Source organism: Anser brachyrhynchus (genome assembly GCF_964034855.1).
Source record: "Anser brachyrhynchus genome assembly, chromosome: 5".
Taxonomy (NCBI): domain Eukaryota; kingdom Metazoa; phylum Chordata; class Aves; order Anseriformes; family Anatidae; genus Anser; species Anser brachyrhynchus.
In genome coordinates this window covers 20,173,712-20,197,967 of record NC_137699.1, presented here as the reverse complement: position 1 = coordinate 20,197,967, position 24,256 = coordinate 20,173,712, and the positions used below count along the sequence as shown (strand labels likewise).

The 24,256-nt window shown below is 58.2% G+C and overlaps 1 protein-coding gene across 9 annotated transcripts; it reads left to right on the top strand.

Annotated features, from left to right (window-relative positions):
* Nucleotides 1–19: 19 nt before the first annotated feature.
* On the top strand, nt 20–22,366 carry LOC308195394 (ras association domain-containing protein 7-like). 9 transcript variants are annotated; one of them, XM_080592731.1, is made up of 7 exons: nt 20–118; nt 14,086–14,239; nt 15,151–16,055; nt 16,789–16,957; nt 17,318–17,425; nt 20,349–20,501; nt 20,606–22,366. In XM_080592731.1, the coding sequence occupies exons 2-6, from the start codon at nt 14,137–14,139 to the stop codon at nt 20,495–20,497; spliced, it is 1,434 nt and encodes a 477-aa protein (XP_080448857.1). In that variant the 5' UTR covers nt 20–118; nt 14,086–14,136; the 3' UTR covers nt 20,498–20,501; nt 20,606–22,366. The 9 variants fall into 9 exon arrangements, with proteins under 9 accessions (XP_080448857.1, XP_080448863.1, XP_080448864.1 ...); XM_080592732.1 differs by having other exon boundaries at nt 91–663; XM_080592735.1 differs by lacking the exon at nt 20–118 and adding an exon at nt 135–482.
* The last annotated feature ends 1,890 nt before the right edge of the window (nt 22,367–24,256 follow it).

Genomic DNA, 24,256 nt, shown 5'->3' with positions numbered 1-24,256 from the left:
TGGGCGGGGGCGGGGCCCCGGGGCGGGGGCGGGGCCGGGAGGGCGCGGCGGGAGCGGCTGCGGGAGGCGGCGGGGGCTCCGCGTCCTGCCCGGCCTGCGGCGCGGCGCTGGGCTGCAGGTGGGTGCCTCGCACCGCGGCCCCGGCGCTCCCCGGGGAGCCTCCGGCATCCCTGCGGCACCGCAGGCCCTGCCGGCAGCACGCTGAGCCTCCGCGGAGGGCAGCGAGGCCCTGCTGCTGCTGCTGCTGCTGCTCCTGCTGCTGCTGCTGTTACTGCTGTTACTGCTGCTGCTCCTGCTCCTGCTCCTGCTGCTGCACCGGGGCTCGCAGCGGCCCCGAGGCTCGCCGCCTCTTTCCCTCGAGGCTGCCGGAGGAGCCGGCACCAGGGCCTCGCAGCCTCCCCGGCGCGGCGGAGGCAGGTGGCGCTTTGCCAGCCTCCGTCCTCCGAAATAAGTTGGGAGCAGTCTCCCGGAGCAACCTGCAGGTATTCCGTTCCTGCTTGGCGCTTCGGCTCCCAGGGGCTGGCTGGGGAAGGCTCTAATCCCATTGTCGGGAGGCCGCGAAGCAAAAATAGCCGCCCCGGCGAGGCCAGCCTCCCTCGGCGGAGCGAGGAGGCAGGGAGGCCGCGATCGGCCGCCGCTCGGGGCCGTGGACACCGACCTCTGGTAAGGATGGAGAGCTGGGGCTGGGGTGGCCTGGAGCAGCTTTGGGCTGCGCAGAGCTGCTCCGAGCACCAGGGACCCGGTGCCATCCGCATGGCGGGGCGCTCGGCGTGGCAGCAGGACCTCGGGGACAGCGCCGCGGTGCACCTGATGTCCCCAGCGCCTCCTGCCACCAGCACGGCACCTTGAAACCCGCCTGAAGGAGCAGCAGTGCAGGGCAGCGTCGGGTAAAGCAGCCACGGGGGCTCGGCTGTGTGCGTTTGGGGCGTCAGCGCTGAGCCTAGCCACCAACGGGGTCTGCAGCCACGCGGAGAAGCCGTCTGTCCGTCTGCCTTTCCTCTGCCGGGAGGAAGGGCAGAAGCGTCTCCAAATCCGCGGTGCAGAGAGGGGTTAAATTCCTCAGGCACTGGGCTAGATAAGCGCTCGGCTCCTGGCTGCATACTTCTGATGCCTTTGGTGAACTTCGGTGGCACTCAGCAGGTTGTTTTGTAACTTCGCTCGTAGCGCGCTGCGGGTCGAGAAGCAAACTGGCCTCTGCCTTCTCCCTGCCCTGCGACAGCGCTTTGCGCTGCACCCTAAAATCCCAGGGGGGAGCTCGGGGTGGCGTTGCCTTTCCTCCTGCTCGAGCGGAGCAGGTGCATCGGCACAGCACGCGATACTCCCCTCGGGACGGCGTCGGCAGCGTCTGCAGGGGCTTCTCGCAGAGCAGTGACCAGAGGGGATGCGAAGAGGCGAGGGGAGCTCTGGCTGCTCCCCGAGCAGAGCCAGGGCAGGCTCCAGGGGATGCCGACAGCACCGTGCATGAGCGCGGGGGCTCGGCTGCAGGCGGTGCTAAAGGCACCCCTCACCCCCAGCCCCGAATGCTGCTCGCCTTGCTTATCTGGGGAAGGGGCTGCCCAGCTCGGGGGGGGCCGTGCGGGTCGGGATGAGGTGGAGAAGCTCACCCCTCCCTGGTGCTGGCTGGAATGCCAGGAATCCCCTGCCCGTGTCCCCGCGCCGCTCCACCGCCGTGGTTATCTGCCGCGGGAGCCCGAGCACGGCGCCTGGCCCCTCTCCACGCCTCCCTGCTGGCCGCCCCGCGCTGCCCCGAAATAAATAACGCGGAAAGCGAGGGGTCCCCACGTGCAGAAGCCTTTCGGCAACTTTTTCAGGAACAGCTGCAAGGCCCGGAGTGCACGGCTTGCAGCATCCTGGGGGACGCTCGGGGCAGCCTCGGCGGAGCGTCCGCACCCTCGTGGGGACGGAGGGCAGGGCCGGGGCCGTGCCGTGCTCCGAAACCCCCCTCTCCTGGCAGGGGGGTCCGGGTGCGCCAAGAAATAAACCCCCGTGACCGAATGTGAGACAGGTAACAGGGAATTAGCTTTCCTCGGATGAAAAGGGGAAGGGGGAAGAGGGTGACCCCTTTGAAGAGGGCAACCTGAGCGAGTCTGTCCCTGAGATCGTAAGCCAACAGCGGCACCAAATCCATTTTTTATTACTATTTTTTTTCTTCTCTTTGAGAAGAAAAGCAATTTGCAGCTGTGCCCGGTAGCTTTGGATACCTGCAGGCCCAAGTGAACGTGCTGGGGAGTTTGCCAGCCTTGACCAAACCTTTTGGCAGCGGGTTGCGGCTGGTGAAAGCAGCGAGGCGACGGCGGGGCTGAATCATCCGAGGGCACTTGGTTCCCTGCTCTCTGCGAGGCAGCTTGGCCAAAAAAGGTAGAGTGGTGTAATTAGCGAAGATACCAAGGTTAGACCTGGTGTATATGTACTTGGATACCAAGTGGAGACACGCCGTGGCTGCCCTAGCACCGCGCTGCAGGGAAAGGCCGCCCGAGTGTGTCAGCTGGAAGCCTCGCTAGCTCATCTTCCGCAGCTTCCCGGCCCCTCTGCCCCGTCCTCTTCGGCTCTTCTGCTGGGCGAGGAACCTCAGCGGTGGCTCGGAGGTGAGCCAAGCGTTCCCCCTGCGGGTAGGGGAGCGATGCTGTGGGACCGCGGGCTGGAGGTGCCTGCGCTCAGCACCCTGACCTGGAAAGAAGTCCAGATGCTGCCTGGGGGTGGGTTGGCCTGTGCCCGGTTTTAAAGGTGGGAGGGGTGTTTTTGGAGTTACCTCTGTGCATGCAGGTTTTAAGAGCATCTTCTTAAAGGATGTTCCTTTATCTGTTGCAACTTGTCTGTGCCCTTGTAAACCCGCGCAGTCAAATTAAGGCATAAGTGCATCTACACGCAGGGTTTTTAAGAAAATCCTATTATTGTAAATGATTGCTAACAATTTTATGCCCGTCCATTTTTCAGGTGCCAAGCTCATGAGCTTCTAAAAGCAGCCGATTATCTTGCTTTTTGTGGGCTGGAGTCAGCACTTTCTCGAGGGTGCTGGGGTGCTTCCAGCTGCCCTGGGCTAGTCATCTAGAATAACTTGTTGCTTCAAAAAAAAAAAAAAAAACCTCTTACCTGAAGACATGGGTGGGTCAGCCCTGAGCTGGAAGCGCTGGGGCAGGCGAACGCTGCCTGGATTTGGGGTGGTTTCCTCTGCCTCTTCGTAATCCCCATCGCAGCGCAGGACCGGCTGGAGCTCTCGGTTTTAGGAGCTGTGTGCTAAAACCTCCCCGCGGCCCCAAGGTGCCTCCTGCGTGCCCGGGAGGACTGAGGACGGGAAGGGCTCTGGGACCAGTTCCTAAGCTGAACTGGGTAACTGGGTCAGGTGTCTTTGGTGCTATGGCACTCTCTCGAGCATTTTGGGGCCAGGAGTCCCTTTGCACCCCGGCGGTGTCCCGTACCATGTGGCTGATGTACGGAGGGAGGCTCTGGAAGAGCACTTTTTTAGGGTTTTTCTGGTTTCGTGATTCCTGCCAGGAATTGCTTCCCCCAGCATCTCCCCAGGAGGTGCGAGCGCCTGCTGGGGAGCTCGTCCCTGCCTCTGGATGCTTGCCTGAGGCTGCTGGTGGTGTGCGGGGAGTTGGATGAACACCAGAGACGTCTCTACAGGATAGAGATGGTGTGGCTTTGGAGGCTTTGTGCTTGCTGTTCTCACTTGTTGATTCCCCCCCCCCCCAAGCTCTGTTTGGAGGTGGCAGCGCTCCTTTCCGTGAAGAGGCAGATACGCTTGGGCTGGACGAGGAGAGGCTGCTTCACCTCTGGCAGTCTTGGAGGTGTTGTAATGGTGGTTTGGGAATCGCTCAGGCTGTGATGTTGGACTCGGCGCTGTCGCTTTTGGTTCATTTAGGCTTTTAATGACCTGAGAGCACAGAGAAGTTAGGGTAAAAGGCGCTGAAGGCTCGGTTTCCAGAAGCAACCTGAGATGAGCCTGTATCGCATACAGCTTAAACACCTAAACACTCCTGTGGGGGGGGGAAAATAAAGGATTTTTATTGCATCTCCCTCTCCGCACAGACACGCCGGACAGACCAGGGGGTCGCTGCCTCAAGTGAGGCTGGTCGGGAGATCAAAATGGGTCGAGCAGCCCTAACCTCTGCTGCTTCCATTTTGCTTTAAAACACCGTCTTGTTGAAAGACAGCGACTTGTACCCCCGACGGATGGCTCTCTGCTCCCTGCCCTCGCTAACATTTCTTTTTGCAGAGCTGTTACCCGAAAGGCAAATGTTTTTTTGCAGATAGCAAAAGATAGCCCCCTGCGTTTGTGCGCCAGATAAGGGACGGAGCTGGCTCTCTGAAGATGCACCTCCATTTTAGTGCTTTAGAGAGCTCGTTATCTCTGCGTGGGTTCAGGCTGGGACGGACGGCACCTTCACCTAATTAATCACACGCGAGGTGCCGTGAAAGCAGAGACTTCCAAAATACACAAGCGCCTTATCAAAAGTTTCAGCCTGGATTAATTCCGGCTCTTTTGTTCGTTTCACTCCGTGTCTGTGTGAGAGAGAGAGAGAGAAAGAAAGGAGCAATTTCAGCTCCCCGCAAGTGGTCATTAAAGGCCTTTTTAATCCTACAGAGTTATAAATAAACATTTGTGGCGGCGTGCACCTGCATATTCATTAGTGCATCCTCGGCGCTCCCTCCCGAGGCCCAGCGGCGCGTCCTTGGCGCGCGGCTGCTCTCCGGAGAGGGTGGGAGACCGAGTTGCGCTGCAAATGGAAAACGATGTGGAAGGATGTCTCTGGCTTTGTAGCTGCCAGTTTGATCGCCTTCTCTGCTGCGATGAGGGTTGGGGTGGGAAGAGGATCGCTGGCGGCAGCTCCTCTGAATTGTACGAGCACCACGAGGACGCTGTGACTTCAGGGAGCCGCGGGTGCTGCGCTGCCTTCCCCTGCTCAAACAGCAGCAAAACCAGCGCCCTAACTCTGGGGGCTTAGCGATGCTGCTCTCAAAATCTCAGGTTTCTCTGATAAAGCAGCAGATGCCTCCGGTGGATGTCTCCATGTTGGCTGCCTCTCCCTAACTCTGTCCAGACCTGGTGTCAGGGTGCTTGCTCGGTTATCGCCTTCCCCTCTCTGCTCACCACAAGCGGTGGCTTTGAGCAGCATGAGGACCCTGGGTGAGACCAACGTTTGGAGCAGCGAAGAAGCCAGCGTGCAGGGCAGCAGGAGCAAAGCTGTGCCCCGTAATAACGTGCGATGGCTGCTCGAGGAGCAAAATCACGGGCAGCGAGTGACCCATCTAGAGAAATAATCCATCTTAGCGGAGTTAATAAAGCAAAATGTTTGGAGCAGACGGGAGAAGGGGCCTATGGCCCATCAGAGCTCTGCTGCCTAATAAGGACTTTTAAAACTTACAGGACTTTAAAGCTTACAGCTGTTTCCAGAAAGCAGCATGAATAATTGAAGTGCAGCAGTAATAATATCCCTTTAAAAGTTTTTATAGGGACCATTTCCCCCCGCCTTTGGCTGGGGAGGAGCAGCAGAGGAGCAAGCAGGTAGTTTGGGTATTTCTGAGCATTTCCGAGGCTGAACCGGGCTCCTGCATCTCCAGATTTGCAGCATTCCTCCTGCATCCCGTGTCATGATAAATATAAGCTGTTTTCTGTCTTGGGGAATGGTCTGTGTGTAATAACAGGGGAATATTCATGAGTTGCATCATGCTTCTCGTCTTGGCCGCTGTGGGAAGTGGACGCGGTGGAGATGCTGGGGTTCCTGGCAGATGCACGCTGCAGTTGTGTTGTCTGATACCCCTCAGAACCTGGCTTGTATGAGCTGCACTGCAAGCGCTCCCCAGAAACCTGTCCCCTAAAGAAGACCAGTGTTTGGGCATCCCAGAGCTGCTGCGCCGGGGCTCACAGCTGGGCAACATTTGCAGGTTCAGTGTTGCTTTTGACAGCTGAAAAGGAAGCACTGTTTATTTGTTTATTAAAAGTAAAGGCAATAATTTTAGGAAAGGATTGGAGGGGTGCAACCCTGAAAGGTGTTGAGTTCCCATCCTCAGGGCGGATCTGGGTCAGTCTGGATCCCAGCCTTGGCTGGGAGCTGGACACCTAAATGCTTTCCCAGCCCCTCCTCCCAAGGGCTTAGCATCTGGGCGGGCTCATTGCACAAGAAAAAATGAGCGTGGAAGTGCAAGATCTGGCTTACGTGCAAGAGCCTTTCCTCTCTCCTCTCTGATCTAGATGCTGCTGCTAATTTTGCTTCACCCCCTTGGGAAGAAACTGCTAGGGATTCACTCTCAGCTGCTTTCATGAAGGTGCTCTTTGCTCATGTGTCTGAGGTTGATCATAATGATTACAGCAATAGCAGGTGCTGCTAATGTTTCCCTCGTAAACCTTAATCTTTATGGCTGGCTTTAATAGCCAGCCTTGCTCTTCTCCCCCTGTGGATAGCTGCCATTAATGCTGCGTGGGAGAAATGCACCGCGTTAAGGTGAGGAAGACAGCTCTTCCAGGCTGCGTGCGCGCATGCGCTCACCCGTTGCAAATCCACCTGGCCAGCTCTCGGTGTTTACAGCAGTAGGTGTTATTTTTTTTTAATTTTGCTTTAATTTATAACGAGCTTTCGGTTGGTGCCGTGGCCCGGGCCAGCCAAGACTTTGCTCATCTCTGGGCCACCCGCCTTGGGCTGGGGATTTGCAGCCGTGTGCCTGGCACGGAGCCTGCCTGTGTCGCTGGTCCATAAGGAGGATGCTGGGGGCCGCGCGGCGAAGCCGTGGAAAAAAAAAAAATCCCCTCCCTGGCCCTGCAGCGGCGATTGAATCAAGCGGCAGTGTTTCCTGGCGGGGCCCACGGCGTGCCTGCAGTGTTATCGCTGCCCGCGATTATTGACATTTCGACACTGCTCCGGCGTTGTCAGCCGGGCAGGAAGCGGTTAGTCATTAATTCACCCGCTGGCCTCAATCAAGGCCACCGTGGGACCCCGGGGAGGGTGTCACTGCCACCTCCCACCTCGGTGGCCACCCGGCCCCCTTTAGAGGGGGCCGCTCGGATGCGATCTTGGCTTGGTTAAAGAGAGGTGGGGGGAAAAAAGTCGGGTTCGATGCCGTGGCAGACCCAAAACTTGGCGGCTGGGAAGGAGGAGCTGGCACGGGGTGAGGCTTTTGTGGTTTTGGGCACATCAGTCAGCCTGCTGGGGCTTGAGCCTCCCTCGCCCAAATCCCTGCCTGAGGACGTGACCCCGGGCGGTTTCCTGATCAGGAGGAGCTCAGGCAGCCCCCGGCTCTTCCCCGGCCTCGTGGGTCCGCCCTGGGCACGCTGGCCTGGGTTTGCTCCTCCCTGTAATTTGGGAGAGGAAGCGGGGCAGAAAATCCCAGAGCCTCTATTTTGTTCTTAATGGGGGGTTGCTCGCATGGGGCGGGCTTCCAGGGTGCTGCTCAGGGAGCCCTTGTTTGTGGCTGTCCGTAAATGAGTCTTCTGCAAGATCCTAGCGTCTGGCTGGGGGTTCCGGTGGACTTCTGTGGTGCTGGGTCCGTGGCTTTGGTATCAAGTGACATTTGGTCCGTGAGTGATACGGCACGGCACCGCGGAGAGGCCCCGCAGGACATGGGGCTGCGTGGCTCTGGCCGGGCCTTGCTCTGCGGCAGTGGGAGTGACCGTGGGTGCTCAGCAGGGCCTGAAGTGTTTTTCTTCCATTTGTCCTCGTCCAGCGCTGCTCGCTTCCACCTTTGAGCAGGTTGGCTCTGCTGGAAGCGCTGCCCTGCTCAGGGTTGGCCATGGCCGGACAGCTTGTTCAGAGCCGCGGCTGATCTTCTCCGCCCGTGCTGGGTGGAGAAAGAGAGCTGCAGCTGGCATTATGTCTGTCACCGTGGCTCCATGGACGTGGCAAGGAAGGGCCCAGAAGAGCTGCCCTGTCCCTGCAATGCCCCAACAAGAGCTGGAGATGCTCCTCCGAAAGAGGATCCGAGGCAGGAGGAGGCTGCCGGGGGGCTGGAGGGGAGCCCAGGCCACAGCCCTTCCCCTCCATTTGGGCTTGGGCTGCGGGATGAGCACCGTCAGGAGGCTTGGGGTCTCTGCAGACCTCCTGCTCTGGTCTCCTCTCCACCCCTGAGTAACGGGGAGCCTTTGCTCCCATGGGAGGCTCTTGGCAAGCAGCGGCAGTGCTCGAGCAGGCGTGTCGCTGTCCCAGGAGCTCGCGGCGGGTTCGTGTGTGGGCAAGCAGGATCGATCTCTTCCCTTGGGTGCCCAGGAGCTGGGCTGGTACCTCGGGTGCGGAGGGACCTGGGGAAGCATTAAATAGCTGCTGGATGTGTCACCGCAGCAGCTGATCACGGGCGGTGAGTCACTGCCAGCACTCAGACATGCAGGGTGCCGGGGCACGTGGCTGCTCCTCCACTCCTGTCGCCACTTGCTATTTACTTGTGTGGTTTTTTTCTTCGTCTTCTCCTTGAATAGTTTCCTGTAGCATGGGTTCACACGTGCAGGTTGCTTCCTATATGCCTGTCTTCTCCAGCTCTCGCACCTTGCCTCCCGTCCCCACCCCTTCAGGCTGGGCTTTGTCCCCAGGTACTGGCCACAATCACCCCAAAACCACCTGGATGGGGTCCGGCAGGGTGGTCCTGCCCCATCCACGGCAGCTGGGTGTCTGAAACCTCCTCCTCGGGCTCCTGGTCCCCTGGAAGCTCCCAGCGCTGGTGCAGGACCTCAAAACCTTGCAGCATTTGCTGAACCTGCTGGCTTCGGCCTGTCATGGACAGTTTAGGGCTGGAAGTGAAGACGGGGTGGTCCTCTGCTTTCAGGCCAGAGGGAGCTGCAGTGTGGGGCCAGGGGATGCTGAGAGGACAAGTGAGAAGTTCAGGTTCAAATCAGGAATGAAATGAGTGCTGTTTGGGCTGGCTGCTCCAGGCGCAGCTTTCCCATCTTCTCTGCCTTTTTTTCCTGTCGCCTCCAACTCCCTGCTCACCGCAGGGTGCTGAGGATACTCCTGCCCGTTTGCAGACCCCTTTCAGGGCTGGGTTTGAAGCACGGCCCGTCTCCAGGAGCACCCCGCCGTCCGTGCAGGTGCTGCCTGATGACCAGGGGGTCAGCACGGGACCCGGAGCTCAGCGACGCTGGGCGGTGAAACTGCAAACCAGGCGAAACCCTGCCAGCCCCGTGGGCAGGAGCCGGGCACGGGGCCGCTGCTCAGGTTAACGAGGAAGAGCAGAGCAGCCCGGGAGGATTTCATCTGTGTTTATCAAGCACGGCAGCCCTAATTACGGACTTCAAAAAAATAATAAATTGTGTGCGTTTGAATTTGGATCCAGAGGCACTCCTGTGGCAACCGTGGTGCAGACAGGGATTTCAAAGCCTGGCCGATGGGCTCTCTGCAGACCTCCTCCTGCTCTGGAGGGACTTCTCAAAGCGGGACTTGCTGATGGGGTTTCTCCCTGCTGCCCACGTTTCAGTTTGTCGGTCAGTAAAGCGGCGTGAGACGCTGGAGAGGGGCTGGGAACCTGCGCTGGTGTTTTCTGGGTGCCAGCACCGCTCCCTATCCCCAGCCAAAACCCTGACCTGTAAACTGGGCAAAGGTGAAATGCTGGTCTGCTGGCCATTTGAAGTCGTAATGAGAGTTGCCCAGAAGTTCTGTCCGCGCTGGCGCTTTCCTGCCAGCCCAGCCCTAGCCCCGCACCAGTCCCTGGTCTCTGGGAGGCGCTGAGCACCTTTAACCACCTCTTTAAAGCTGGCCGAGTCCTGTTTTGGGAAGGGCAAGAAGAGATCCAAAAAAAAAGAACCCGATCTCCAAAGAAAAGCTCTGCTAGAAAACACACTGGCTGCTGTGTTCAGAGGTGATTCAGTTTTGTTTCCTCTGTTGAGCACCGCTTAAAAGCGCGTGGCCCAGATCTTGGCGGTGCGGGATAACGTGTCCCTGGGTGCTCAGCACCACCGAGGTGTTGAGGTCCCCTCCCGGTCCTTCCCTCCGTGCCAGTACAGTGAACTGGGGGTGTCTGCAGGAGGCTCTCCCCGGAGCCTGGAGGGGCTCAGCCTGCAGGACAGAGGTGTTGTGTCCTCTTAGGAAACCACGTGGTGCCTGGGGAAGGCATTTGGGATGCCAAAAGCAGCTGCTGGCTGCAAAACTGATATTTTCTAAGCAGACATTTTTTTCTTACGGGTGAAAAATTAAGGGAGAAAGGTGCTTGCGTTTGAAATGAACTTGGAAGCCTTGGCCAAAAGGTGCTGGGTCAGCTTCTGGGAGCCCCTGCCGGGGACAGGATGGATCCCTGCAAATCGGTGGAGGTACGTGCTTCTGTAATCGGGGCAGCCAGCTGATTTTCTTGGCTGGCCGCATGATGTTTCAGGTCACGAGGCTCTTGCAGGCACCCGTGGGGTGTTTATGAGCCGGCTGGGACATGCCCTGCTCGTCTGCAGGGCACCAAACCCAGCTATGCAAAGCGTGCATCCTCTCACCTGCAGAAATAACCCCTCCACCTCCTGCTGCTTTAGCAGGTCCTGCTCTTGGCCGGGGCTCGGAGCACCTGCAGCCACCACGCCTGCCCATCTCCCTCCCGATTGCCCAAATTCGGCCTTGCCACTGCCAGCTCCGAGGAGCAAGCTTGGCCAGCCGAAGGGTGAGGCTTAAAATTTGGTTGTTGCCTCTGCTGCAGAGCTGTGTCAGGCCGGTTGCTGCGAAACACCTCGATTAGCAGGAGGACTGATTGCTCCCTCTTTTAATCAAGGTAACCCAAAGCTGGCTTCAAACCCTGAGCTTTAAAAGCAGCCTTGATTTATGTGAGGTTGCAGCTTTGTTCAAATCGAGTCTGAACATTTTTTTTTGAGCTTGTTTTTTTTTTTTTTTCCAATTTAGACTAAGATGCAGCAAAAAATAAAGCTGTAAGATCTGGGAGTGTTAATTTATATTTTTTTTTCAGTGCCAGCATTTGAAATTCCAACTCCCAGTTAGGAAATTTGTCGAAGAAGTTGTGTGAATCATCCATACCATCAATTTAGGACCGATCACATGGGAAGGGAGCAGAAAATTAGTCACTTCGTTAATCTGCTTCCAATAAAATGACTTAGAAATACACGGGGGGGGGTAAAACATAAGAGCAGCTTGTGGGAGCGGCTGTCACGCGTCCTCGCACCGGCGCAGCAGCCACCTGCTTGTTTCCCTGTGCTTTTTTGGGGTGGCCGGCGAGGCCCTACAGCTGCCTGCGCTTTGGTTCGTGATCAAAGCGGCTTCGGATGGCGGCAGCACTGCGAGCGCAACCGGGGGCAGCTGGAAGGCGGCCCCCCCCCGGGGAGCAGCGGTTCTAACCAGCTAACTTTAGGTGCGCAGAAGGGCTTCGATACCCAGAGCAAGCCGCGTGCAGCATTCCTTACTTAGATCATTTTTCCAAAAAAAATCAAAAGACGGAAAGATAAAGGAGGAAAACGTGGAGGAATGGCCTTCTAATCGCTATACGCGCACGTTCTTTTGGCAGTAAGGGAAAAAACTTTTACAGCTAAGAAAAGGCAAATAACTTTGTACGAGGAATTTAACAGCAGCGGCTACAAAGGAGGCGATGCTTTGGGATGAGGTGGAGGTTTGTGTTTTTGAAAGCTTTTACAGGAGCAAAGATAACGCTGCAGTGAAAGAGCAGATAATGTCCTGTGCATCCTTATGGAAACAATTTTATTTATTTATTTTTCCCAAGTCTGGAGTGAACTTTCAGGGAGAGGAGAGGCCAAGGGGCTGGTCAGGGTTGCAGCATGTTGGCGGTGCTGATGCGAAGGGTTTGGAGAAGCCAGGAAGGGTGAGCGTGGTCTGGGAGAGCTGAGAAATCACTGTCCCTGAGAGCCGACAGTGAGCTTGTTTCTCCCTGGATGTACACTGCTCCCTGCATTGCTGCCGGGGGAGACTCAAGGGGTCGCTTTCCCAAGTAGCCCCTAAGAGATTTCCACGAGATAAGCTTCAGAGCCGCATTACGCACGGGCACTTCCCCGGCACCGCATGGTTTGCTAGCAGCTGGTGTTGTGTTTTTGGTACAAAACACTCTCCTCCTTCGGTTCTCCCTCCAGCAGCGATGCGACACCGGGGCTGAGCTCATTCATACCTGAGCCCCTGCGTCGCCACGGGCAGCTCAAAGCCGAAACTCCTCCGTAAGAGGAGGAAAAACGCCTGCTGCCGCTCCCTGCCTTTCGGTTACGTGCCACTCGCCGTGGGCCGGACGCTGGTAAATGATTGCCAGAGGCTGGCTCTGCACCCAAACGGGAGCCTCTCGCCCACGCGGGACCCGCGGCGTCCCGCTCCCGGACCGACCATCGCTCGTCACCCCTCGTCTCGGCGGCCGCCGTCGTTTCGTGCGAGGAGAGGTGAGGCCGTTGCTTTTCTCATAACACAGCCGGCTGCTTTTATTTATTTTCAAACCACCCACTCCTGGCCTCCGCCGGGGCTGTGGGGTAGGACGGGGTGGGGAAAAGCCCGGCTCCACGGGCGGTTTTGATGCTGGCGGTGCCAGTAGTTGGCACGTCGCTTTCCAGGACACCCTGCCACCCGGTGCCGGCGTTGGGGTCCTGTGTCCCGGCACGATGGTGGCTTTGGGGTGGCAAAACCCAGCCGGGTGGTGCCCGAGCTCGGCAGCGACGCTGAACTTTGCTCCATGGCGGGGGCGGGCGCCGGTTTCACTGGGAGTTTGCGGCCACGCAGCGGGGCAGAACCATGCTCTGAAATGAGACTGGTCTCCACCTCGCCAATACAGCATTTAGGGAACGTTGGTGGGAGAAATGGGCAGAGCCCGAGCTCCTTCGCTGCTGCTGGTTTTCCCCCTCGGCGCTGCCGAGTCAAATAATCGTGCCCGTGGCGGCTGCTCCGCACCCGCTGCCCTCGGTCCCCGCCGCGCTCCGCGGGTAAATCTGGAAGTGAGGGATCGATAACGCTGCTGCGGCTGATGGGGAGGCTGGTGTTGGATCAGCTGCTCCCAAGTGCTCCCCGGGGGATGGATTTGGCTTTCGGGCTTGTTCTCCAACAAGTCGTTCTGCCCCAGCACCGTCAGGTCTCCTGGTGGGAACAGCACCGTGGGACTGTTTCCTTTCCTAGGCTTCTCCTTTGCCTTGTGTCACGGCTAAAGCCTTGTGTTGCTCAGGGTGGGAGCCTTTGAGCCCTTGCTTTGATTCCTCAAGGAGGCAAAAATAAAAAAAAAAATAAAAAGGTGTTTAACTCAAGCTAAAGCTTTTCTCCCTGCGCTGACACCTGCTCCTCCTTCAGCCTGCTCCTTGCAGGCACCCCTGGAGCGATGGCAGCGGTCGTGGCGTGTCCCCAAACTTTGGGGAACTGGGGGAACTGGGAGCTGGGCCAGGTTTGGAAAGCAGTTTGGGACCCTTTGTACCTTCCTCTGCCCAGGTCCCTCAGACAGGCTTGATGCTTGAAGGCTCCACAAAAAAACATAGGAGGAAAAAATGTTTTGAGAGTGTTTACAACCAGAATAAACCCAGATATCTGAGTTCTTTGCAGGTTACGTCGATTTAATTTCATTTGTTAAGACTTGCGGTCGTTTGGCCGCTGGAAGAGGCAGGAGTGCTAAGTGAGATTTTGCTGCAGTTAATTTTTCCCATTTCTTAATCCCTCTCAGATTAACAGAGGGGAAGGCAAATAGAGCACAACGTGCGCCATCTACACCTCTCAATTTCCCTTTGCACAGCTGGGAAGGGTGGGCGGGAGGGCGGCCGGAGGCTTCTCTGCCTTTTAGATATTGTTTGGAAAATCCCCAGTGCCGCACTGCCAAATTGTTAGGGAAATAGCAGCGAAAGTCCAACAAATCCATTAAAAGGCTGCGCTCTCAGCAGAAGTAGGCAGGGTGTTTTCTGGCTGCCCAGGCCTACCACGCACACGGGCAAACCTCAGTGCCTCTCACCTGAGGAGGACTTGGACCCGCTGCCCAGACCTGAGCTGTGCACGGGGTTTTTGGTGAGACAGAAGGGTTTTATTGCGGGTGAACGCCGGTATTTTAGCAATAACACCATAAATCTGATCTGCGAGCAGCAGCAAGCGTCTGGCTCCGGCTGCACCTCGTGGGTGGGGGCTGATGTTCCAGGCGCCCGGCAGACCTAAAAGCGCGGCTGTTAAAGCATCGCCCCTAGAAGAGGCTCAGGACTGACTCCTCGTGTCTTCTCTCCCGCAGGGACCGCGTCCCGCGATGCCCCAGCGTGCCTGAGGCCCGGCAGCCGCGGGGATGGAGCTGAAGGTGTGGGTGGACGGCATCCAGCGGGTGGTCTGCGGCGTCTCGGAGCAAACCACCTGCCAGGAGGTGGTCATCGCTTTGGCGCGGGCCATAGGTGAGCACCTGAGCGAGCTAAAGCGGAGCTCTCAAGACCCGACCAAACTCCTTGCCCTCCGTTTGGCACGGCCGTGTGTTTATATCCCTCCTCACAGAGGCTTGCTGGGGAGATGGCCAAAATAAATAGCTTGCAAGCGGCGTGGACAGGGTGCCTGGATGCCGGTGCCTGCCGTGCTCTCGCCTGTGGTCAATCCTGCCTTCTAGTGGCTCAGTTTCAAAACGCTGCGATCCTATTAGCGCGCAGGCTTTGCGCTGCGACGTTTCCCCTCTGTGCCAGGTTTGAGATCGAGCCCTGTAGATCAAAGCCCTCGTATCTCCGATTTCTCTTGCACGCCTTCCAAAAAGAACAGCAGGCTGATGTCTCCTCCACCTCCGCTCTCCAGGGCGTGCGTTCTTCCAGGCTGAGGGAACAGCAGGGCAGCTCCAGTTGGTGTCCTCAGCTTTTTCACACGCAAAAGCTCGACCGTGGAGGCGCTGAGCTTTGCAGAGAGACGCCCCATCCTACAAAGAGGGGCAGCACGGGACCCCGTTAAAGGGGGGATGACTCGTGCCGTCCTCTCTGCGGCGAGCTGCTCCTGCTGTTGGGTGTCCCTGGGGAGATGGGTGGAAGATTTGGGTGATGGGTGGGAGATTCGGTGGGAAGATTTGGAAGGGGAAAGGGAGGAAAATGAATTTGTGCGGGTTTCGGGGTGCACCCCGCTTCCCTGGCACCATCTGCCCCCCCAATGCTCTCGCTCGTTTTGGTGTCCAGAGCAAAACAAAAATGCCCCATCCTTGGCGGGTAGGGGCACCTCTGGGTGCTTCTTGGGGAGAGGGAACCTCCTGGGGGCAGGGTCCAGCTCTGGGGCAGCGGGGACGTCACCGGCCGCGGCTTTCCCCCCGGGTGACGTGCTTGTGTCCTGCCCTCAGGTCAGACGGGGCGCTACGTCCTGGTGCAGAAGCTCCGGGAGAAGGAGCGGCAGCTCCTCCCGCTCGAGTGCCCCTTGGAGTCGCTGGCCAAGTGCGGGCAGTATGCCAACGACGTGCAGTTCATCCTGCGGCGGACGGGCCCCAGCGTGGCCGAGCGGCCCTCCTCGGAGGGCGCTCCCCAGGCTCCCGAGAGGACTTTCATCCGGGCCAGCCTGCTCATCAAGCCCCGTACCGTGAGCACCGAGGCGCCCCGGCCCCGGGAGCCCAAGAAATCGATGACCTTCAACTTGGGTCCCATGGGCTCCAGCGAGCTGTTTGCTAAGAGCCGCTGGAGGCAGCACGCCTGGGAGGGGATGGAGCTGAAGGACGGCGGGGCCGGCCAGCTCTCCAAGGAGGAGCTGTTTAAGACGGTGCTGCGGCAGCAGGAGCAGCTCAGCTCCTTGGAGGCCCACGGGGACACCCTGGAGACGGACCTGCGGTTCTGGGAGCACGGCCGGGCCCCCAGCCAGGAGGACGAGATCCTCTACCTGGAGCACCTGGTGCGGAGGAACGAGACGGAGCTGGGCGAGGAGGAGTTCTGGCAGAGCGAGCTCCGGCTGGAGAAGGAGTGCGAGCGGGAGAGGCAGGAGCGGGTGAGGAGCCTGCGGGCCAGCCTGGAGGAGTACACGCAGAGGATCTACGAGCTGAGCGCCCACACCGAGGCCCTGCAGAAGGAGATCCAGTGGGAGATGGCCGAGAGGGCCAAGAGGGGCAAGGAGAGCCCTGTGCCGAGCCCCACGGACCTGGAGGACATGGCTGCCAAAATGAAAAGGGATCTGGAAGCTAAAGTCAAGCAGGGCACGCAGCTGGAGAGCAACCTGGCCAGCGTGGAGAAGGCCCTGGAGGAAGCCGAAAGGTCCCTGCAGGTAGGTACGGCCAGATTACCTGGCCCTGGGGGGTGAGGGACCCTCCAGGGGGAGAAAAAGGGGGTCTACACCTGGAAGGAAGCAGGCACGGGTCTAGCGTGGGCGAGGGGCTCCTGCACGCGTGGTGGTGCCACAGCAAGCGGTCCTCGCGTAGCCGCCGCGTGGGGTCGATGCAGCCAGGCAAAAGGCAGGGATCGGCGGTTGGTGTCCCCGCTGGCGTTGTTGGTCAGCGTTGTTTTTATGTCCGTGCCTGGGAAGAAGGAGTAGCGGAGGGGAAGCGCAGGTCTCCGCGGTGCCCAGGCACGAGGCTTTTTGGCAATGCCCCGGGCTGGCTGGCTCTGAACCAGGAGCCCAGCTGTGCCGGAGCTGTTGGGCTCAAGCCGCCAAGACCCGTGGTTCTCCTGTCCCACTGGGGTTTGGGTGCTGTGTGATATGCTGTCCTTGTCCTTACTGCCCGAGCATCCCCGTCCCCACGCAGGGGGGCGGCCTGGGGGTGCATCCCGGAGGTGCTGGCGGGCTCCAGAGCCGTCTGGGGGGCTGTTTGCAGCAGTTTGCTCAGCACGGCGTGGCTGTTGTTGGCCTGGAGTCCCCACAGGCGGTGGCATGGCCTTGTCCCCATGGGGGACGAGTCCCTGACGTGAGCCAGGGAGCAGGGCTGAGGCCTCAGGAGGAGGCGCAGAGCAGCGTGGGGGGCACGCAGCTCACCCTGTCCCCCCCCCAATGTGTTTTGCAGGCCCAGAACCAAGAGCTGGAGGAGTTAAATAAGGAGCTGAGGCAGTGTAATTTGCAGCAGTTTATTCAGCAGACGGGAGCCACGGTGACCGTCGGGCAGGCCAGGTCTGAGGAGGACGCCCAGCCGGAGCCGAGCCCGCGCGAGCTGCCAGCCTGCCGGAGGAACGGAGGTCAGCGCGCCGGCTCGGCCACGGGGGGCTGCCCTGTGACCCCAAATGTCTCCCTAATGGCCCCGGCTCCTTCCTCCTCCTCCTCCTCCCCCTGGGCTCCGTGCGGCTCGGCTCCCCGGGATCTGCGGCCGTGCTTTCATGGCATGGCCCTCGGGACGGGGCGCTGTGGGGACGGAGGCCAGGCCGGCAGCCTTGTGTTAGGGATGGGGGAGAGACCGAGAGGGGCTGCACGGCCTTGTGTGGAGTGGGGGACAGGGGAACACGGGGATCTGGTCCCTTCTCCCGAGGGATATCCACTCTCCGTGAGTCCCGGGTGCCCGGCGAGCTCTGCCTGAGCTGGGTGTCCTTCCTCTCCCGCAGGGTTTCCCCCCTCCGGCGGCGACTCGCCTCCCCGCACCAGCACCAAGCAGCTCCTCGGCCATCCCCGGACCCTGCCGGAGCCCCTGGTGTCCAGCCTGAACCCCGAGGGTGCGTATGTCCCTGCGGGGCCCCCCAGCGCGCCGGGGAGGGCCTGCGGGAAGGGGAGGGGGGTTTGCTACGCGAAACGGGCCGTGGCGAGCGAGCCTGCGTGCGTGTGCTGGAAGTGGGAGGCCGGAGCTATTTATAGATGCCATTAGGAGAGCAGTGTTTGTACCCTGCCATCCCCTGTGGCCTCCACTCCGCTGCGAGGCAGTGAGGCCATTGGTGTGGCATCCGAAGCAGTCTCCGGCGTTCGGGGCCATCTGCGGTCCTTCGGGCACGGTTTCCTGGGATGCTGCCGGCTGCTTTTCAGGCCGCTGGCTCCCCGTCGGTCCCCTTTCCTCCTGGGAAGTGAACGAAGGGGGTGCCGGCAGCGGTGCGGGTCACGCTGCCACATGTTTGGAGGGCAGCCGAGAGCTGGGAGCGGAGCTGGAGCAGGTCTGTCCCAGCCCGTGGCTCGCATCTTGGCAGTCAGACGGTGTAAGCTGCGGGACCTGGGGATATTCCTCCTCCAGCAGCCAAGCAACTGCTCCTTGCCCCCTGTCCTGCCTCCCCGAGTACCCCAGGGCTAAGCCTTTGCTGAGGTCAGGATGGGGAGGATTTGGCTTCTGTCTCTTGCAGAAGCCGTTCCTGCCCCCGGTACCCCATTTCTGCCCACCTCGGGGCCAAACCATCCGTCCTCATCTCACCCAACCCTGTGACCGTGGTGTCTGTGTGTCCGTCTCCACACCCCGAGCCCGAGGCTGGGTTTCGTGCTGCAGGCGCACGGTGCTTCCATACGTCACGTCTTCTGTGCTGTTTCTCTCTCTGTGAACGCTCACCCACCGCAGTGGGGTCACTCAGTTTATTTTTGTCTGTCTTGCAGTCATATCAACCAGGCAGAGCATCTGGAGGTAGAAGGGCACAGCCAGTGGACGATTGATTGCCTTGCAAGTGTAACTGTATAAATAAAACCATATTCCATATATATATATATATTATATTTTTTACTGCTTTATATCGTGAATGGATGTGGATGGCCAGACAGAGTATTTTTACAGACTGTACTATAAAACAAAGACTGACCAGACAAAGCAACCCTCTTCCCCTGTGGATGAAACGACCCCCTTCTATTTTTTTAAAGTGCTTTCCATATTTAACACACAATGGCAGTGCTCACGTTCTCGTGGCCTTCCCAAAAGACCCGCGGTGTGTTTCGAGAAGCCCTCGTTCCTTTGGCTAGCGGGGCGGAGCTGCGTCGGGACGGCCCGGGTGACATCTCTTGTGGCAGAGACCTGCCCTCGGGCTGCTTATGAGACTCGCTCGGTGGAGCAGGCGAAGCGGACGGCGGGACCCGGTGCCACGTTTCGGTGCGCTTTCCCCAGCGAGCCCCAGCGCCGACGACGATGAAGGAGCTGCCGGAGTCCGGGCCTCATCCTGTGTCGCGCTGCGGCATTCCCTGGGCTGTGCTCATTCACGTGAAACGGGAAGAAATGGGTGGCTTTACAGCATCCTGCCGCAAAGAAGCGGGGCCGCGATGCCCTGTCCTAGCGTGAGGGGAGGACTCCGCCGTCTTAGTCACCTGCCTCCGATGCCCTGAAGCCATCCTGACAGCCAGCAGGTGAACGCCTGAGGAACCCAGCGCTGCTTTTGGTGCGTGCACGGAGCCTGCGGTACCACTGCCCAGTGAGAGAGTCCCTGAGAGCAGCCGAGCCCTGCCACGAGGCACGCGTCCGTCCTGGGGCCGACCCGGCTGCCTGTGACCACCAGCACCCTGCCCTCCTCGCCTCACACCGAAGCACGGCGCGGATAGTCCCGTTTGCCAAGCTGCCCTCCTTGGGTTCGACCCCCTGCGGATGTTTGCACGACCTGGAGGGGCTGCGTGCTCCCCAGATCCCACAGCAGCCCCAAAAAGTCCTGACTGGGGGCAGCGGAGGGGGCGCTCTGGGAACGGCCGCCCTGCCGACGTCTCCATCCTCGCCGCGCACCCGCTCCGGGGTGGCTGCCTCAGCCAGAGACTTTTGGGGGAAGAAGAAAGCACGGAGATGCCCCGGGACTATCGGATGGGTCGGTGGGTTTTAAAAACAGCCTTTATACTGGCCAGGGGGCACACGAGCAGCTTTTTTAGACAACTTTCTGGCCCCCCTTTTTTATTGTAAGAAACCTGTACTAGAAACCCCCTTTCCGCGGTGCTAAGAGGGAGGGAGAAGTGAGCAGCCATTCCCTGGCCACAGAGGGGACAACCAGGCTTCGAGGAGACAGGGACACGTGTGGAGACTTTTTTTTCTTAAGTCCACTTAGTTTTTAAACTTGTTCTTAAATCAGTACTGTGTCAGCAGGATGAGCCCCTCCCTGGCTGCCCGTGGCCGGAGTGTGCAGGACAGAAACGCTTTTGGTGACATTTCACTGAATGTTTTTTTTCTTAGTTTGTGTTCTTGTTTTTTTGGTTGTGTTTTTTATTTTTTTTTCCTTGATGGCCAGTAGTTCCTCTTGTTTCTGTTCATCTGTCCCACTGGGTTCTGCTGTATTTTTAATTGTGAAGCCAAAGTGGCCGAGGAGGCCCAGGGAGGGGACAGGTTTGTCCAGGGGGTCCCAGCGCCCCGGCGTCTTTGTTTTCTACGTGTCCTCTCCATTGTATGCAAAAAAAAAAATGTGACTTGGACGCTGTGTTCGCTGTAAAACACACTTTCCGTGTATGAATGTATCCTGAGCGCTACGGCATTGTCTGGTTTCAATTTTCAATAAAGCTTTTGGAAAGGATTTGTGTAAAGCGAGCGTGCACGTGCTGCTGGAGCTGAGCCGTCCCCGCTGCAGGTACGGGGCACGGCGAGCGCTTCACGTACCCCACGGCGGCCTCTTTTCGCAGGGAATTAAAGCCCTAAGTATTTTATGACCAAATGCTTCTTATGCACGCGCTGGTCTTTTTTTTTTCTTCCCCTTTTCTGTCACAAAGTGCTTTACAAACAGTGGATGAAGCTGGTGTCCGCCGAGAAGGCAGCCGTCTCCAGGATGAAACATGGCAGCTTGTTAATAATGCACAGCAGCAGCGCGGAGCATTTTAGGACGGGAGGAGAAGGGGACGGCGCGTGGCTGCAGATATGAGCAGGTAAGGGGCCAACCTCCCCTTCACCTTTACGCCCCCCAATCCGTTCCAGCGTCACGGCACGCCCGGCCGGGCACACGCGGTAACGCCGGCTCTCTCCCCGCCAGCATCTCCCCAGGGAAAGCCGAGGAGCTGGGCGCGGACCGAGGCTCTGCCGCTCTCTGACCCCGCTTGGACGTGCTCGCTCAGCCCTTTCCGGAGGTGCCCGCGAGCCCCCAGCACGGCCGTGCCACCGCAGCGGGCGTGGGGACAGCGGCCGCTGGCGTCCCGCAGGATTTTCCCCGTGCCGCAGCGGGGGGCGGCTGCGGGCGAGTGAAATATTAATGGGGGAGAGGAAAGCCGTCGTGGGCGGCACGGCAGAGCCCCCTGCTCGCTGCGTGAGTGCCTGCTGCCGTTCAGCAGCTGGTTGCGCGATATTTAAGGATTGGTTCGCTTCGTCTGGAGGCCGCAGGTAGTGCCGAGTCTCCGGTTAGTCCTGAAGAACAGCGAGGAGATGTGATTTCAGGGTTGTCTTTTTGGAACCGAGATTTTCTTCCCTTTTTTTTTTCCCCCCCACCTCGAATCGCTGGAGTTGGAAACGTATGTTGGGAAAAAATGTGTTAAAAATACGTTTGCTCCGTGCAGCCGCATGAAGAAGTCTGTCCCCTGCGGCCAGAGCGCTGATTGCTTGTTTTTTGAACTTTTTGCTACTCTTGCTTTTAAAATGAGACTCCAAGGAAAGTACTGGGGCACGATGGAGGTTGTAAAGAGCATTTCAGTGCTGCTTGTGGAAAAACCCCAAACCCTAGGTTCAGAAAAACTGCTTGCCTTGGACGCAGCCAGGTTTTCCTCTGGGGACACGCAGACTGTTTTCCCCTGCTTGGCCGATTACCTTAGCGTTGGCTGCCTCGTTTCCCCCCGAACCAGCCCTGAGAACTCGAGGTGTTCGCTGAGATCAACAGCGTGCCTGAGAAACTGGTGTCCGCGGGTTAAAAAAGGGGCTCTTTCATTTTGGGACCCCGTTTGTAATTCTGCTGTGTGCAAATCAGAGAGGAATAAAGAGAAGAGGTTCGTCGCTGACAGCACCTCCTGCGGGGGGGTGGGGGGGGACACCACAGAAAAATAATTCAGCGGCAGTGGAATCTCGGATTCTAGCCCTGCCTTACCACTCACTCGGTTGTTGTTTGGGTGTTGTTTCTTTTGTTGTTTTGAAGATGATTTTCTGTGGGTTTGGGTGTCCCTGGGGAGAGAGCGCTGCGGCCGTGTGCTAGCCCTGGATTTGCAGCCGTCGCCAACGCTCTGCGCATCTCTGTGCCGGGGGAACGCCAGCCCGAGGGCTGTCCCACGGGGGATGCTTCGTTACCGACACGCAGGGCAAGAGCCCGGTGGCATTCTGCAGCTAGGTTTACTTATTTTTCTCTACGAAGCCAGCGCTCAGCAGCCACAAAGGCGGCGGAGTTCCTCAAGGTAATAAACGACCGACTGAATCCAGCCCCCGGACCCCCGCCCTGCCGTCCCCCCGCCGCGCGGCTCAGCGGCGGTGACCTAAATTCGTCGTGGCACGAGGGGCCCTGCGCTTCGGGGACACGGCGGCGTGCGGTGGCACCCCCTTGGCTCCCGAGTTTGGATTTGGCGAGGGACCACCAGGCTGCTCATCCCGCGTCCAGCGCCGCCAGCCTGCGCTTAACGCCGCGCGCGTTATTTAACCAGGCGAGGCTCCCCGCCCGCCGCAGCTCTCTGCCTTCCTGCTTTTATCTGCTCTAAAGGCTGTGTCAATAATACATTTCTGCCATTGAATATTTTATTGATGATTTGACTTTTCGCTGCTTGCAATTCCCAATTCAAGGCTGCATGATTGTTCCTAATTAAAATTTTATGCCCTGGGAGAAGCCTTCTTGCTACAGTGGAGATGATGCTGTCTTTTTCTAGGCCACTACTGAGTGGTAGGAAGGAATTACTCATTGTTATGAGATTAAAACAAAGCAAATTATTATTTTTCTTTTTTCTTTTTTTTAAAAAAAAAGCAAGCCCAGCATACGACGCCTACTGGAGAGTGAACAAGTGACTGGCAGGCGAGGTGGCTGGAGGATGCTGTGCCTGGGCGAGCAGGCGGCCGTGTCCCTGTGTCCCCGGGGCACCGCAGGCAGCAGGACAGCTTCTTCCTTCCCCTGCCGTGGGGTGCTGCTCGCTCACTGCCACCCAAACACCGCGAAGCACAAGGCCCATCTCCAGCGTGCGGTCTTTTTTTGGTGGTGTTTCCTAAGACCCGTGAGGTACCTGCAGGCGCTCTCAGCACACGGCACGGGGCAGGAGCGGAGTTCAGCCACGGGCTCAGGTTCAGTCATTTCCCTGTGCTGCTTCTGAAGCCGCTCGGTCGGGGTGTTGGGCGCTGTGTGTGACAAAACCTGATTTATTTTTTTTAATGCTGCATGACAAAAATGATTCTCAGTTCCTCACCCATCTACCCCATACTGTGTCTGCTCACAAAGCCACGCATCCTCCCCCTAAAGGTGGTTGGGGGTACCAGTGCTGCACCACACCGGGCTGGCTTCTCAAAGGACAACTCTGCTGCAGCCACCTGAAACATCCCATGAGCAGCTGTGTATTGGGATGTGCTCCCCAGGGTTTGGCTGTCCTGGTGGGTATTGTGTTTTGTGGGTTTTTTTTGAAATTCATCTAGAGTGCTGGAAGCATTTGTGCTTCCTCCCAGTCCCTGGGTTTGGCAAGCAGCTTTTAAAGCACACGCTTCAGCACCAGTTACATAAGGAAAGGTGTGAATGACTGGAGGAGAAACTGCCTGTTGGTTTTGCTCTCTGAATGATGTGCGGATGCTCTGTTTGTTGCTCCCGGGTGTGCAGATTCTAGAAGGGCAGCTCACTGAAGCCAGAGAAGAGAAACTATCTGAACTGGCACGTGTGCACGTCTGTCCACGCAGAGCATTGTCTGTTCTCACAGTGATGTTTTTCCTTTTTGTGTCTCACAGTAAAGACCAAGCACATTCTACCTTGCCCTGGAAAAAAAAAATCATATAGCACTAGAGGAAGTCGGGAAATTTTTCTTGTTTATGGATGAGCAAGTTTCTTTCCCAACAGAACCTCCTGCCAGCAGAAATCTTTTTTTTCTGAGATGTATTATGTAAGTCCTTGCTTACATGTAACTAACCGACGGCCTCTTAAACAATTCATGTAGCCCTTCTTTTCCTGACAGGCCAGCTTGCTCCCTCGGAGAGGCTCACAGCTTTGATTTGCCACTGGCACGCTATCGACAGAACACACTAGGTGCTTCCTAGCCCAGCGCACGACAGGTTACACGTGCTCGCTTCCCTCTGCGACGTGCTGAAATAGAAGAGCAAAGTCTCTGAGGTGCACAGAGTCCCTTTAGCTCAACAGGCCTGACTTTCAGCATTTTCCCCACCCGTAAGGCACGCCTCTCCCCAGAATCTTACCGCATCCATTCTCAGCAAGACCCTTTAGCTCCTGGATGCTCTGGTTACCGAAGTATCACCTTACAAATCTGGTTACTGGCTGCTGAACAAGCTGAACGCTTAAATGAAGTGACGCCTTCGCCCTGGCGTATTTTCCTCATCGCTCAGGAGCACTCTTCAGAGCAGTCATGGCTCCGCGGGCTCCACGTTCAGAAAGGGCTCCTGGGCTAGGGCAGGGGCAAAGGCACCAGCACTAGGGTTTTGGCTTGAGAGACGGCCAGGTCGCACGGGCACCCTCCCCCCTCCTTTTCAAACTGCCTTCTCTTGATATAGAGGCAAAATCGGAGATGGGAGG